Raw genomic sequence first — 16131 nt, forward strand, 5'->3', positions numbered from 1 at the left:
TCCACGACTCCGGCTAAAAGCAGTCGCTGCTACTTTCTGTCTTGATATGACACTGGAGGCTGTAGGTTAAGCACCTTGTAAGATCGATATCATGATAAAAACAAATTTGTTTAAAATGCGTTTTTGTAAATTATTTCTAAAACTTTGCTGCAAAGAAATTGTTTAAACCACGCTGGTGTTTTACATCAAAAATCCCTAAAAATGATAGGCTACAGCCAAAGTTTTTTTTTTTTTTTTCATTTTAAACGTGAAAGTAGCGGTCGCGAAATTACGATTGAAGCAACTGCAGCGTTTATCTCGTTACCTTTCTATTGGTAAAAAATATCGCGGTTACTGTAATCGCTGCTCTAATGCAATGCACTAAAAAACTGCTCTCCGCTGCCCACTTCTGGGTCGGTGAGAGATAAAATAGATTACAAAAAACGAAGATAAAAGTCGGTGTACGCAAGGCTACACAGCTTAAGGTATAGCATCATTGGTCAATCTGGAAGTGGTTTTAGCCATCAGAAACGTAGGCTACAATTTTAAATTGGAAAATTATGCTCCAAAACAAAAAATTGATTTATTTCTGAAATTTTGGCTTTCTCTAAGACCTTCAGATTGACCAAGAATCATTTTCAAATGGAGGTGTGGTAATTTTTTATTCTTGAAGTTCAACGTTGGTTAAGCCTGCATGTAAATATAGGTTGGCGGTTTCAAAAGCGGTACACCAAAATCAATTCAGTACGCCTGAGTAGACATGGACAAAATTAAATCATAAAAGTGCATTACGAGGGGTGCATGATCAAGAACAATGGCGCATTGTATCCAACTCTCAATACGAATACGAGGAAGGAATATAATGATGATGATGACATAAACACGTATTAAAATTATGGCGTCATGATGAGATAGGCACATTGGAAGACTGTCACCTGCCGGGAGCCACCTAAAAAATTATTGAATGAGCTGCCGTAATAGACTACTTACAAACGACTTGTCACTTTTGTTTTCAAGTAAAAAATATTTAAATAAAGAGTTTATTGGTGGATCTAACAAAGCTAAAGTATCGTAGGCTTACTGTAGCTGTATGCCAATAGAAAAGCTTGTCCTAGCCGAAAGCATTTCAACATTGTTTTGAGAAATGTCAGATCTCATAATCAAAGTTGTAGCCTAGGCTACTTTGGTGCTGCCGATGGATAGGCTATGTATTTTTTAGGCCTATACAGATATTTTCCATTAAGGAGGACAAGGATAGATCTATCGAAATATGCATATTACTCAGTATAGGCCTATGTATAGTAAGATTATCAGTGAGAGTAGGCCTATCGGCCACATCTTGCCGATACCGCTACTTCAAATATGGTGTTTACAACTTGCTGTAGGCCCTAAGCTGCTAACCAATTAATTGTCTTACCACTTGTAAAGTTCCAGTTTTGGATTTCGAGATTGTGGTTTTACTGCCTGTCACAAGTTCTATTTTCCCTTGTTTTCCTTCACCGTTTTCAAACAAAATGCTGCAAAAATCATCACGTGTAAAACATACAATAGCAAGAAAATATACACAAAATTTATTTTTATTAATCCAAGGTCAGTTGTTATTTATTCATAACAGAGGTAGACTAGTCAGTAGTCAGTTAATTGCTATAACATAACAGTTTAGGCTACTAGGCCTATGTGTTACCAACCTGCCATTCTGTACAACCTTAACTTCCCCATGTTTGTTGGCAACAGTAACCAACTTAGTTATCGTTTCAATAGCGAATGAACTTTCAACAATAAGATCGCCTTTTCCTTTGTTGTTTGGCGATACGTGGAGAACAAACAAATGATCTTCAAGATTGCTGGTTGATATTCCTGTGTAGTTATTCAGATTTCAACGGTAGCCTATAAGCTATGTCCGATTGTCCATTACAATGCAGTAGCCTACAAGTTGGCTATACCATTGCTTTGATGCCTCTTTAAGTTACTTTTTTACGGCTTTTTTATAATAGCTAAAAACATCACAAATTACAGTAGATTATATCCTGCATAATAACCTATATTGATTGGTACCTTGTAGGTCAGAATGTTGGATTGTTCTCTTCAGCTTCCCACTTTTGCTATCAAAAAGATATGTGGTGAAGGACGTGAATACCATTATCCTTTCTCGTCTTTTATAGCCGTGAAGATCATACTTAGTTACGGAACAACAGTGGAAAGGTTTTGCTCCAGAATTAATCACAGAAGTCACTTTTGGCTTCAACTGGCTCACTAGAAAAAAGTCAAAACTCTGATAAACTCTTGGAAAAACAAAGGAAAAATTACACATAGCCTATATATTCTCCTTTGCGATGCAAATAAGTTAAAAATATTGCTGCAACAACATGCTGTTTAGAAAGTGCAGTCAGATAGCATATTCTCCATTCCATATAAGAATTCTCGTCGTATCCAGGGTTGTGGTTAATGGCTGAAGATCAACATCAAATGGACGAGAGAAACATGTGATTGAGTGTTCTTGTCAATTTGAATTAGATGGCGTTTGAACGGCCAATACCAAAACGATAATTACAAGGAATTATCATGTTACTAAAGCAACCAGAATTTGTAGTCTTCTACCTAATATCTTTGCTTTAAAGCAACACGATCGCTGTAGACAAAATAATTAATAGCGCAAATAGTATTTTGTTTCAGCATGATAGACGGTCAAATTTTTATTTACGTTTTGAAGTTTACTTTCAAAGACCGAGAAAAACAAATTCATTAATACTGTTAATTTCGCCTTTTTCTACCTTTGCGACTTTCCAAGAAAGGTTGAGGTACGCTCTCTTCGTATCCTTTTTTCTTCTCCCTGAAGATGGCGCTAGCAAGTACTTTTTCACTCATTGCAGTTTTTTTCTCTGGTGTGATTGGCCGAACGTATTTGAGAGTAAGGTTTCTCATATTGAGATCTCGCAATAAATTTGCAGTCTGCCATTAAAAAGACAATGTACAGTATAGATTTCACAAAAAAAGAACAATTCACGAACGGAACTTTAAAGGTCACGAGGTTTAGAAGAACATGTATTCGTGCTACTGTGTCTTTCAAGACAAAGGCTATTCGCTTGTATGGTTGTTTAAGGTTGTCGTGGCTACGTGAGGGCTACGCACACACATGTCCACTGCAGTTCAACAATGTCAAAACGTGCAGTTTCAGGGGAACTGGTGGCAACGGGCTGCCGGGTGCTCTGTTTATCGAGGCCCGCCTTGCAGGATGCCTGTCCGTCAGGCACAGCCCTCTTCCGCTAAAAAGAGATTGCCCTTGGGGACTTTTACGTGTGCCCATTATCTTCAAGAGTAGTTAGGATTGAGCCTAGCTTTCAGCGTGGGTTCACCTTTACACCACGTTGAGGTATCTCCATAGAGATGAGGCTGAACAAAATTAGCTCATTGGACACTCCGATTTCGTGGAGATTCTGTGTCCCAACTTGCAATTGGTTGAATGCTACGTGGCATAAAACAAGCGCGTGTCCATTATTGAAATCTCAATCTCCTTTAGGGGCACAAACTTAATTGTTTTTAGCAATTTACTCTGGTCTTGTACTCTAGTTAGTCTGTTTTAACGTTAAGTGATAACCACCAACCTCTTCCAATGCTGCCGGCGCTGTTGGCCAAGATTTATCGAGCACAGATTTTGGAAGGGATTTCCTGCATTTCTCCAAGTATGATATTCTAACGTAATCAAGAAAATGTGCGTTCTGGGAACAGCGGGGTTGCAAGCGAGTCATAAAGCCGAGAATGAATCTGCGTAATAAAGAAGGCAATATTTAATAAATCTTTCCAAACACCTAAGAAGAATAACTTTGTAATATTTTCACTCACCCCCTTATTTTTTGAACCGCCTTCTTTCTTTTTGTCAGCAATCGGGCGGCTAATACACGGCGCCAATGAGCATTGATTAAGATGGTTGCTTGTCTCATTTTGTTGTAAACCTTGAATTGGTGCCAACCCTTGTAGGTAGCTTGAATTTTTATTGCTAACTCATTCTTCCGAACCTGGACGAATATCAATTTCAAAAAAATGTTATAAGCTTAGCCAGGAATTCATGCAATCTCTGGCTTAGCTTATGGAATAAAAAATGGTTTATTAAACAATCTCATAATCTAATCAAAGTCAAACCGTTGTTTTTTCAAGCTTTGGCGGAGTTTACTTGATGCAAACCTGAAATGCGTCTTCTGTGGCAAATAACGTTTTTGGAAAGCGGATGAATATTTTAGACTTTCCCAGTCTATATTCTCCCTCTTTGTATTGGAGATATTTACAAAGCTTGAACACGCCTTCCAGGTGGCTGCCCGAATAGTTCGGCCATGTATCAGGACACAAACTTTTGTATCTGCAAGAACATCTTTGTTTAAGGTAAATTTAGAAAAAAAACTTGCTCTTCAAAAATACGCATAAAAGCCATTATAAATAAGCAACATTTAATATGTTCAAACTATAGGCTTTGGATTTGCGTATTTAATCGTATCAAATGCTACAAATAAAATGCAGTGGTAAGAACTAACCGATTGAAAAACACTTCGTGAGGTCTTCGATAAGCAAATCCAGCTCTACGAACTCGAAGATTTTCCAGCAACCCAAGGTACTTCACTTGGTGGCGAATCAAGGCATCATCAAAACGACCTGAGCATCATAACGACGATTGTGAAAATGTTCTGCGCAGACTTAATAAACATTTTTGATTTCGATTGCTTTCAAAAAGTCTAAACTTACGATTATTTGAATTAGAAAATAGAAAAAGCGGTTGCAATTGTTCATTTGCATCGCAGTCAACAACGAACCAGTGTTTAATTTTAACCGGAACTCATTTTACAACTTTTCTTGTTACAATCGAAACTTGATTTGATGTTATAATATTGCAATTTCCATTGATCTAGCACAGTGGTTCCCAACCTTTTTGACCTTGCGGCACCCTATCAAAGAGATAAATAGTTTGCGGCACCCTGGCAAAACTGGATCAATTCTATGAGGTTTCTGTATTTCAAATAATTGTATGAAATCACACAGAATGAGATGCGCGTAAATAAATGTTATTCAAAAGTCAGTGTGAAATTTGGGCTTGACTTCTTGCACAAAGTCCCTTAATATCTGGGAGCACCTTCGACAAAGCCACTCTCATTTCTTCCTCGACTATGAGCAGTCGTTCTCGTTTTTTAGTTCGTTGTGGAAAATCCACTCTCGCATAAGTAGGCTATGACGTGAAAAACTGCAGCAAAAGCACAATAGCTTTCTTTCCAACGCAAGTATATTCATTTTGAATTTTTATCCAGAAGTCGTGGAGAGGCATCTGCTTGTGCATAAGCTTAAAATTTCCATCGTTACGGATGTCAATTAATTCTTCTTTAAGATTCAAAACAATATGAGAGTCCAGTAAAACTGGATTTCTCGAATTCTTCGCAAAATAAAATCATGAAACCTGGCAATAATGATGCGTTTCAAACGTTTTTATGGAAAGAACAGCAACGAGTCAAAATCTCTTTCGCGTTGTTTTTCCTGGGCGAGAAAATAAAGGCTTACCGCGGATTATATAGCCTACTTACCGCCAGCGACTTCCCCACCAAGCGACCCTCCAGAAAGGAGCTGGGAATAACTGGGGGAGGTGCGCAACTTCATACGCACTGAAAATAGGTTAGCAATAAATAAATTTCGCACTTAACGGGTTAAAGTTAAAATAAAGAATGGGCCGCAGTATTGCAATATCTCAATATCTCGCGGCACCCTTGAGCATTGCAATTGGCACCCCAGGGTGCCGCGGCACCCCGGTTGGGAACCACTGATCTAGCACATTGTGAAGAAAGGGGCGTTCTTCCCGGCTATCAGCACAAGGCTGAGCACTCACTAGTACAACGAGCAGTTGCGATTAACAAATCTAGCAGTTTGTTACTTCATAATGTGCACTTTGTTTGCTGCTTGTTTTTTAACAAATCAAAGATGAACGTCAAATTTTATCAGACAAATATGCAGCACACCTGCCATCTTCAGGTCATTTGGCTTAATGCATCTCACATAGGATGGTTCCTTTGACATCAAAATGACCATCAGCTTGTTTAAGCTGGAGCGAAACTGTGTTCCAACAGTATCTGGTCGTTTCTTCCTACAATGCATAATCTCATCACTGTGCTCATGATTCAATAAAAACGGCAAGATCGCGTAAACTGCGATCGAAAAGACATCGTTTCTTCACTTATTGAAAGCACACAGTTGTGTCTTGTCAAAAACATTTGGTTTGAGTAAAAATAAGTAAAAATATTGGTTGTCTAGCCTTCCCCTCCAGGTCTCCACTTAATTGGATCTTCAACGCCAAGACAAAAGCCTGGATACGAAAAAAGCAGTGCAAAAAGCAGTGCAGAAAGCCTGCATGTTCGACTCCAGCCACCCGCACTTGCTGTTGTTTCTCTGGGCAAGAAACTTTACCATAATTGCCTCTACCCAGTGATCGATTTCGAGTAATGGGTAGTATACCAAATTTAAGTCATAAGTAGAGTAGACAACCGGAAACAGACATTGCCGTCGGCTGCAGCGTGGGTCAGGTGTACGTCGGAAAGCGTACACCGATGCATAGCGCTCAAGTCCGCTTTTCCGCAAAGCAGGATAAAGATACGAAAAACAAACAAAACAAACAGTCGTTTTGTTTCCAGTTGTTTACAAACTAATGTCTACTTAACAACTTGAGAAATTGATTCAGCAAGACAAATTGTAGTTAGCTATTTCACTGATTTTAAGTTAGGAGATTACTTTTTTAATTAGATAATTATTATTTGTCAAAATCTTACTGGGAAAGCTCAGATTTTGGAAACATTTCGTTCACAATTTTGTTTGTGGATTCAGACATTGTTTCCTTCAAGTCTCTGTATAGCAAGTCGTTATTCTTGTCCAAAAATCCTGCACGAAGAGCAATGTATGGAAGTGAATGTGAATAAAATATTGAAATATGGATATAGGCTATAACAACTTTCTAAAAAAAATGTATTTTTCTCTCAAACTGATACTGCAGGATACACTGCATGCGTTTTTGTCACAAATAGCGCTATTGTACCTTCCACATTGTAGGTGACGTCACCAGCGTAATGAACAAGGCGAAAGTCGTCATATGCAATTGTCTTTCGCATTTTTGAGTCGCCAAGTGCGTGTCTGCGTAAGAAACAGCTGGTCATAACATACATCAGTAAGCATGTAGCAATGAGCTGCTTCACCCAATTTCTTGTATTCAACCATAAAAGCTGCTGTGAGGCCGAGGTGAAATATCAGTGAACGTACGTCATAAAATGTGGATGCTTCCCGACTTTTTGCTCCATCTTCAAAAGAAAAGTCTTATCAGACGCATCTCCCGGCCGCAGGCACTCTTCATCAAGAATGTCAATGATGCCTTGATGTCTTTCCTCCACAAGATCACATATGATCTTATTGTTGAAATACTCTACAGGTTCCCACTGTTTCATGAAATAATGTGATGAAATGCATCAGTGAAATGCAAACAGTAAATGATTTGCTTTTTTAGTTTTCTTTATTGTAACAATTTACTCTTTATTTTACACTGTTCTAGCATTTTTTTTAATTTTACTATTTCGACTACATTACATTGTAGTTGTCCGATAAAGTTTTTCAATAATTGTGGCAAAAAGATGAAGATTTGTTTCTCTTTTTATTCGTTTTCCCCTTTAGCGCAACCTATTTATAATGACAAATGTGAAAATTATATACGGCTAATAACCTCAATTCCTTCTGCTTTGTACTCTTCTTGCTCTTGCTTAAGGGTCAATTCGATAAACAGCTGTTGCAGTTTTTCATTGCAATAGTTAATACAGAATTGCTCAAAACTGTTGGATTTGAAGATTTCAAACCCATATATGTCCAACAAACCGATAACATTTCCTTGTATATTGTCCTGGGGATAAATAAAAGAGTTGATTTGTAGTACAGAACTTGAATAGGCCTATGGCGAGGAGGTTTGTCAATTGTTATTGCTCGAAGCTCCAGTCGTTCTTTCTTTTTCAGCAATGCAGACTAAGAACTTACCTTGTTAGCCAGAGATTTGTTCAATTTGTCAACCAACCAATTGAACATTCGACCATAAATTGCTTTTGCTAATGCATCTCTTGCATACACTGCTTGATCCACAGTTAGAGGTGAAAGCATTTTCTCTTTGTTGACTTCAATTGTCCTGTGCGTAAGAGACTTCACAAGATCGTCCACTGAACAGCCCAATAACTGTAAAACAAAAATTTGTTCTGCAAATTGTTCTGGTTGGGATCATACCATTCTACAGTATATACTATAGCCTACACTAAAATTCGCCATGGGTAGGGTTAGCTACTACTTAGTGGTACGGTAGGCTACCTTTGTGGTGGTAGCTGTTGTTATTAAACAAATTGTCAATGCAATGGATAAATTTATATGCACAAACACACTTTTGTGAAAGAGAAACAAACACTATTAACCAATTTTGGTTTACCAGGCTCGACCTACGATAGATTACACGACTCCATTATCAAAAAAATCTCCTCAGGAGTAGAAAGCGACATCCACAAAAGAAATTGAACATTTATCCGTAATTAAACTACACATTTTTCCCTTGTTACTTCAGAAAATACTTTACTCGAACGATTGCGTGAGAAATCCTGCCCCTTGTCGCTCGAAAGAACGTCGGTTCGATACCGCTCTAGAGCACGCGGTTATGCAATGTGTATCTTAATTGATAGCATGGTAGCATTTAATAGCATGTCAAAAATAACGCGAGGAGTTGAGTACATGTTTCTTTTAGCAGTTTTCTGTTGTGTTGCATCTGTTAAGGCAATGTAGCTATTTTAAGTTGTCGCAATGGAGCAAAATAAGAAAATGTTATTACTCGAACTTTCAACGTAGTGAAATATGTAGATACAGTACAATGAGTGTCGTTACAGCAAAACGTGTTCTCTCAACTATTTAAACTAATTAACCAAAATAAAAAAAAGAACACTTTGTTGGTATAGCCTAAACTTACATACATTAGTGACTGTCAATACAATATGTTCTTTTTCAACCACAGAATGGCCTTGATCGTTTGCTGTGTATGTGACATTGCCAAGGTGAAGCACGCTTGCAGCAATGCCAAATAAATTCTGAAATGAAACAAATAGGTTGATCAACAAGAAATGGACTTTATCTACAACACTACTTTGCAATGTTGCTAGTTTTACCTCTGAATCTTTCTGAGTAAAGTCCAAAACTTTTAAAGCCTTTTGAACTGCCAAAAAATCTCTGCGATCGTTAATAGAACTCACTTTAGCACTTTTTCCCTGCAAAAGTAAAAAAAATTAGTGTCTAAAATAGAAGATTTGATTAAACTTTTTGACTGAAATAAATTATGTAGCCTAAATGATAGTTTGGTATTACAATATATAGCATAAAACGATGTGTTGAGACTCGATTGAAAGCCGATTTGCTTTGCTTGACAGAGTTGTCGTTTTTTTTACGTAAAACTAGGAGTTTTTAAGTGATTTGAATTTCAATATCAGCATAAATACCCTAATCATGATGAAAGACTTACATGTAGGCAAGGCATAGGCTATATGCATATTAGTACATAGCCTACAGGCCTTGCCGCCCATTGAGCACTTTACTGGAGGCACCTTGCTATGCATTGCGCAAAGCTCACTGGTCACTGCTTGTAGTTTGAGCACTTTGGCAAGGTTGGCAGTAATACCATTTTTGGTGCTAAGGTTCGACAAATGCGAAAATGTCACATGGAGGTATATATCTCCATGGCCATACCAGTGTACCAACTGCACTGAGGAGGCCAGAAGGCCGAAACGGTGTGCAATGTCTGCAGATATATAGGTCGCTTTGAGTTGTAGCCTACACATAAAGTTAGTCGTCGAGATTGACAGAGCGAAGTTTCCGATTGTTGAAGTCTTGTTGCGGGGGAACTATTCCATCCATTAGATGCCGCTGAATGGAGTGCAGTCCTTAACGTGCGTTGCTCAAGCGCACACTCCGAGAGTCGAACCAGCGCCGCTTGATCTAGAAGCTTCTTCGTTCCAGAAGTGACGCGCTAACCAATTGAGCTATCGGGGCATCCTTCAGTGAATGAAAAACGAAGAGTCGAAACAGAAAGCACGTCATTTTTTATAGACTCTTTGAGATGTAATTACTTCAACAAAACGACAAACCGAAACAGTGAAAAAAATTAGCTAACGTACTTGTGAAGTGTAATAATATTTTTGTGAGTTGCTTTCCAGAAAACATTTGCTCAAGGTGTCGTCGTCTGCTTGCAGCAACTGGTAAAACACGTGAAAGTTGCGCTCCCCAGTAGCTTGATGGACCTATGAATGCAGATAAGAAAAGTGGCTGTTTAGAATGTGAAACCATGCATCAATCAGATTCAGAAGCACACGCTTCTTGCAGCGTTGACACAAGCCTTTAGCGGGCCTTGTACAAAACACAACGGGCGGGGCCTCCAAACGACCCCTTTGAAATACATACTCTGCAATTATATACTGTGCTTTCATTCTACAACGAGTAGCCTACAATACATTAAATATTATTTAAATAAAATCCACTATGTTTAATACTTCCTGGTGTAGGCTTACAGTAAACTGAAGTGTAGGAAACGCATCTGAGAAATACTTACCACTCGTGACTTTTCAAGCAAATAATTTAAAATTTGACCGCCAACTGCTTCTCCTTTAAAATTAAATTCGACATCCATGTATTTTCCAAAACGAGACGAATTGTCGTTTTTGTGAGTTTTTGCGTTTCCAAAAGCCTGATGAGTGACAAAACTTATCAACATCTCAGTTTCATTCAAACGTTTGTGCTGAGTTTTACTGACACTTGCCGCTGCTTTAGAGGTGATATCAAAAATAATGGTCAAAGATACAATGCTGAGTTAATACTCCATGGGCCTATAATTGCCTTTCATCCCCCTGTGAGTCTGTGACAATCACAAATCAGAAAAATTATTCTGGTGTCTGCGATAGGACAAATGGAAAAATGTTGATGTTTTAATCCAGTCCTACTTGGTACTAGTCCACTGAAGGCTCACACTTACAAAAGAGGTTAATAAACTGAACTATAGCCCGCATCAAAACACAGAGCAACATCTTTAAAAATAATTTATTTGACTTTAAAACGTCGTTATGACATGTATTGTCATTACTAACAACTGAATACATTGCAAATAATTACATGTTACTATTTTATGTAGCCATCTACAATTTAGAGTAAAGCCACAACACGATAATCTACGAGTAACTTAACGTAATGTGACGTCATTATTTCAGTTTAACCACGTCGTGGCAATATAAGTTGACATATGTTGTTTTAAGCTACTCTAGAAATGACCATGTAAATATAACTTGGTGATAAAGTAACTACTGTTTTATATCCACTTTAAAAGCTAAATGCATATAAGAGGTTTTCTAGAAGTATATGTGAGCTTTTACCTCAAGGACAGGATTCGATTGCAGGAGCCGATCTTTTGTGTTGGCCACTTTTTCGCTAGACGCACTGCACAAACTTAAGTACTGCAGAATATATTTGGAAGCTTCGGTTTTTCCTGAGCCCGACTCACCGGAAATGAGAATGCACTGATCAACCAATTCATTGCGCATAGACCGGTACGAGTTATCAGCTATAGCGTATCTACAACAACACGACTGTATTGCATTGCCTTTCCGAAAATAAATGTTACTCATTGCTGTTAATATCTATCCAAACAATATGATATTTCATTGCAACGTGATCTAGTCAAACTTGTACTTTTTTAAATTATCTTTTTGTAAACAAATATTGTTCATTGCTTTATCAGGTCCATTTTTATAATTAAAAAAGTAAGAAGATGACAATTTGTAGAGCAGTAAAGTTGAGTAAAACCTGTGCATTACAGAACGTGGTAGCCTACGTTATCACATGAATTTTAGCTGAAACACACTTTTATTCAACGCTATTCGTCATGTTTCGGCGCCAGTTGAAAACCAGCATTTAGCCTATACACTTTTAATTAGATGACATTGCAGAGTAAAATGATTTCAAACATGAGGCACTTAAACTGTAAAGTTACTCTTACAGGCCAACGTGTTGCTCAACTAACTACAAATCTTTCTTTTGCTCCTACTGCTCACAAACAAATACGGAAGAATATTTTGCACTGTTCCGATTTTCCTTTTGCAGCACAGTAACGAAAGTACCAGTGCATTAAAAAAATAGGTAGCATAAATCGTTAAGTCAGAATGACAATGACCCAAATAGTAACTTACACGTGAGGAGGCATTTCATAGAAATTGACACCCTGATACTTTTTCATGTGATATGCTGTGTAAAATTTGACCTCTTCATATGGATTGACAGACACAAGCACAGATCCGATATAAGTCTGTAAAAATATTATAATAAAAGGTAACTAAGTTATAACACACCGCCCTACTAGATGCATACAAAGATCTAAAACTCTAAAATGCCTACTGCGTGCAACAATAACGCAACCTAGGATAACTTTAACAATAGACGTTGACTGATTATCTTAAACGAAACTTAATTCATTTGAACCGAGTAATCTGCCTTGGTATAAAACAGGCCAAGTTTCAACTGACAATTAGAAACTTAAGTTGACTTGACGAGCTGATCAACAAAACTTTGGCCTCTCCTTAACCCCATGCTCATATTCTGTATTTCAAATCACAATAGTCAGCGTTGATTCTTCAGTCAGCTTTTCAAAGTCAGCTTTTGATCACGATGCTTCGGTCATATCCAGGCTTAGGTCATATTTTCGGTCATATCCGATAGTCGAACATTTAGATTAAGTGAGCGGGGCAAGGAAGCTAATCTCCGTGTCCACTTTCAGGCATACCTTTAGGCTAAGTGTCTTGCGAAAGACTCAACTACATGCTTTTGAGCGGTGAGCCCTTTCGGACGTCGAATCAGAGCTCTCATCACTCGGCTAAGCAGCCGACTGAAATGCTTAGGTGTTAACAGAGAAAGAGCTCTCGAAGAAAGCAGACCAAACGTTGAACCATACGTTTTCTAGGTTAATTTTATTATAAAAATTATTTTAGAGATTGGCTTACATAAATTAACTTTTCCTTGAACCTCTTTCTCAAATTGTTGATGAATGCAGTTTCACTTCGATAATCCTCAAGAAGCACCATGTCTTGCACTCCCACTCGATCACGAGCGGTGAGAGCTCCTTCCATGGTGAAACAGATTCTTACCACAAAGGTAAAGTAACAAACTGTAAAAGTGAAAGGTAGACCTGGCCAGTGGCGTACGCAGGATTTTCTCATGGGGGGGGGGGGCATTGACAGTAGCGTAGTTTGAAAGGGTTTTTTTTGACGACCGGTGGGCGAAGCCCGACGGCGTTTTCGCCTAAGACGACACCCAGCGGCTGGGGGTCTGGGGGGCCTCCCCAGAACATTTTGAAAAATTACTTTGAATTTGGTGCATTCTGAGAGCATTTTCAACAAAAATGTGGGTATGAATATTCCTGTAAAATGGTGCTGTCAGGTGACATAGCAAAAGAATAAGATCATGTTTTCTTCGGCATTTTTCGGAAATAAAGCTAAGTCTCTATGTTTTCTTGTTGCTAATTCCTGGCTGTGATGTTTGAATGTTTGGTATTGGCAAAACTCGTTCTTTTAATGCAGTTTTGTTTAAAATTAGGCAAGTTTTTTTAGACTGTAAGCATCATTCCCAAGCATAAAGAGACTGAAAGCATCATTCTCCATATCGTGACGTCACGCGCGTGCCAAAAGGGGGGTTGTAACCACCAAACCCCCCTTGGCTACGCCACTGGCCATTGATATCCCAGATGTCTTCATGATATCCCAGTATGGTTTTAGTTTAGACTTTATCTATTTCTTTCTCACTATAATAGGCTTACAGAACACTATGCTGCATTAGCATACCTGGGGTGGGGTAAGTGGATTGGGCCATGTATTTCGTATTGGATTAGTCTATAGAACAACATTGTTAATTGCTTTGACAGTGCAATCCAAAACATATTAAACGCCTTAATCTACGTCGTTAACTACTAAAACATGTTTAAGGGGGGGGGGGGGGCATGGCCCAATGCCCCCCCTCCCTGCGTACGCTAGTGGACCTGGCTATAGCATAATGGCTAACAAGCCTAGCTGCAAAGTAAAGTTAGCGAACGATCAATGATCATGAAAAACAACGTTTGTTCAACCTTAATTATGTAAAGTAGTTTAACTTCATGTTATTTCAGTTCATTTTTGTATCTGTTTATCTCAATGAAAAATATTGCATAATAATTGCATATCACAGAAGAGGTCTACAAGAAGGTAAGAGCGAACGTTGATACGTGCTCGGAGGGAAATAATATAGCCTACCATGGCCACCTGGAGATGCGGCCTGATTTGTCACATTTTGCAGATTTTGATTACTGCTACTGCTAGTGTTTGACTGACATTTTCTGGGATGTTTTTCCTTTTTGCTGGCTCTTAATGATATAAAAACTTTTTGTTGGCTTGGGGAAGCAGTAGCAAATGAAAAAAAGTAAGTTGAAAAACGCTGAATCAGACTGTTATTGAAAAATTAACAGTCTGACTAAAATCTTCGAAATCCAATTGTCTTTGTTCTGGGAAAAACAGTAAAGAAAGCGTAAAAATATAATTTTTAGAAAAATTTATTTAAACTGTCGCCTAAAAGTGGGAAAAATCTGGAAATTTCTGCAAAATGTGACAAATCAGGCCGTATCTTTAGGTAGCCATGAGCCTACTAAATAGAAAGATTCGGTACGGTCGCAATACCTTCCCTCTACGAAAAGTTGCTTTCGCTTGAGTTGTGAGATAGCAATCTGTTAGCCTATTTACGTTGCGTAATATCCCACAAAGTTGATTATGAGCCTAGAGAAGAAATTTCTTTGACTATTAATATCTTAGAAAGTCACTTTTCAGTATGAGTCTCTGCGGTCACGGGATACTTCGGTTGCAATACGTTCATTCATTTGATCTAGCCATTGTCAGATACGCAGCTGCAGCATCAAAACGACGTATAACAACATTGATATAGTTTGCATGATCATCAGTAAATTGAATAGATAGGTCATGCATGTTTGCATATGTAGCTAATTTTATAGCCTACTAACTTCCTCATGTACAAAGGGAACCTTCCCATAAAACCAGCCAAAACTGTTTTTGGGTAGTCAGATTTAATGTCTACGTTAATTTTAGTAACTTCATTTTGAAATAGAGATAGCTTAGCCTACTCATATCTGGTTGTAAAAGATTCCGAGTGATCCAAATTGATTGGCAACAACAAAAAATATTTTTGACGCTTACAACGTAGGCTAATGTCTGCATTATAACTGTTATGTAATACTATAAAATGTTTTATAAGTAAATCTGTAACTGTAGCCTATAAGAGAGTTGGGTGGTGCAAGTCAAACCCTCAACCAAAAGCTACACCCTCTTTCCGAGAGTGTGGGACCAATTAGAAAAAGTTTGAAAAGCTCGAGTTTGAAAAGCTTAAGCGTAATCTCGGACGGAAGCCAACTGAGTTTTCAACCCCGTTTTCAATACATCACATGACTATCTCAACAAATAAAAAAATATTTTATATTAGAGTTTGTTGGCCTACAGTAAGTAGTCAATAGACACAAGGTCGGAATAGCATACCCTTTAGCTCCAATGTTTATCTGAAAGACTGAAACAGTTTCAATAGCTCAAGTCTCATCTCACGTCTCCTCAAAGCCAAACTACAGTAATGTAACCGATCTGTTTGCTAAATCGTAGTTAGGCTACTAGTTCTGCATGTCCATTAGCAACTGCAGCCTATTCCTGAAGGAATTGTGCATTAAATAGACCACAATGACGTATTGCAGCAGCGCGCAATGAGACGTGCTAAAACATGTTGTCACCTTCTAGAATTTTAAATGCACCAACCACTCACAACGACTAGTTTTTTTTATTTGATAACTACTATACTCCGTGAAATAAAAACAACGCTTGTGTAGGCTTTCGTGCGGTTATAAAATACATAATAATCAATGGCCGCTCTTGCTAGGATACAGTCGGCAAGTTGTATCTTGACAGGCAAACTAACAATCAAGGAAATGCAGTTTACAAGAAAATGTTTCAGCAACGTGAAAGACGTGCAAACTTACTAAGATTGTGATACAAACAGCTCAATCGCTGTGAG

At 38.1% G+C, this 16131-nt stretch overlaps 1 protein-coding gene across 1 annotated transcript; it reads right to left on the reverse strand.

Moving 5' to 3' along the window:
• Window positions 1–154: 154 nt before the first annotated feature.
• Window positions 155–13166, reverse strand: LOC145776322 (unconventional myosin-Ic-like). The gene is made up of 22 exons (XM_082587722.1): window positions 13041–13166; window positions 12234–12349; window positions 11421–11619; window positions 10607–10741; window positions 10176–10298; window positions 9174–9272; window positions 8982–9095; window positions 8014–8205; window positions 7709–7882; window positions 7255–7427; window positions 7034–7128; window positions 6771–6879; window positions 5967–6091; window positions 4503–4620; window positions 4159–4330; window positions 3820–3992; window positions 3582–3741; window positions 2751–2928; window positions 2035–2232; window positions 1668–1836; window positions 1397–1496; window positions 155–928 (listed from the first exon to the last, which is right to left on the reverse strand). The coding sequence occupies exons 1-22, from the start codon at window positions 13164–13166 to the stop codon at window positions 911–913; spliced, it is 3066 nt and encodes a 1021-aa protein (XP_082443848.1). The 3' UTR covers window positions 155–910.
• Window positions 13167–16131: the final 2965 nt, after the last annotated feature.

This window comes from Aplidium turbinatum, chromosome 8 (genome assembly GCF_918807975.1).
Source record: "Aplidium turbinatum chromosome 8, kaAplTurb1.1, whole genome shotgun sequence".
In the NCBI taxonomy this organism is placed as follows: Eukaryota; Metazoa; Chordata; class Ascidiacea; order Aplousobranchia; family Polyclinidae; genus Aplidium; species Aplidium turbinatum.

Coding starts and splice junctions, on each gene's coding strand:
- LOC145776322 (XM_082587722.1), bottom strand. CDS start 13,166: ATGGAAGGAGCTCTCACCGCTCGTGATCGAGTGGGAGTGCAAGACATG. Junction 12,350..13,040: donor TCAAGGAAAAGTTAATTTAT/GTAAGCCAATCT, acceptor ATATTTTTACAG/ACTTATATCGGATCTGTGCT. Junction 4,621..5,966: donor AAATGACCTGAAGATGGCAG/GTGTGCTGCATA, acceptor TATGATGCTCAG/GTCGTTTTGATGATGCCTTG.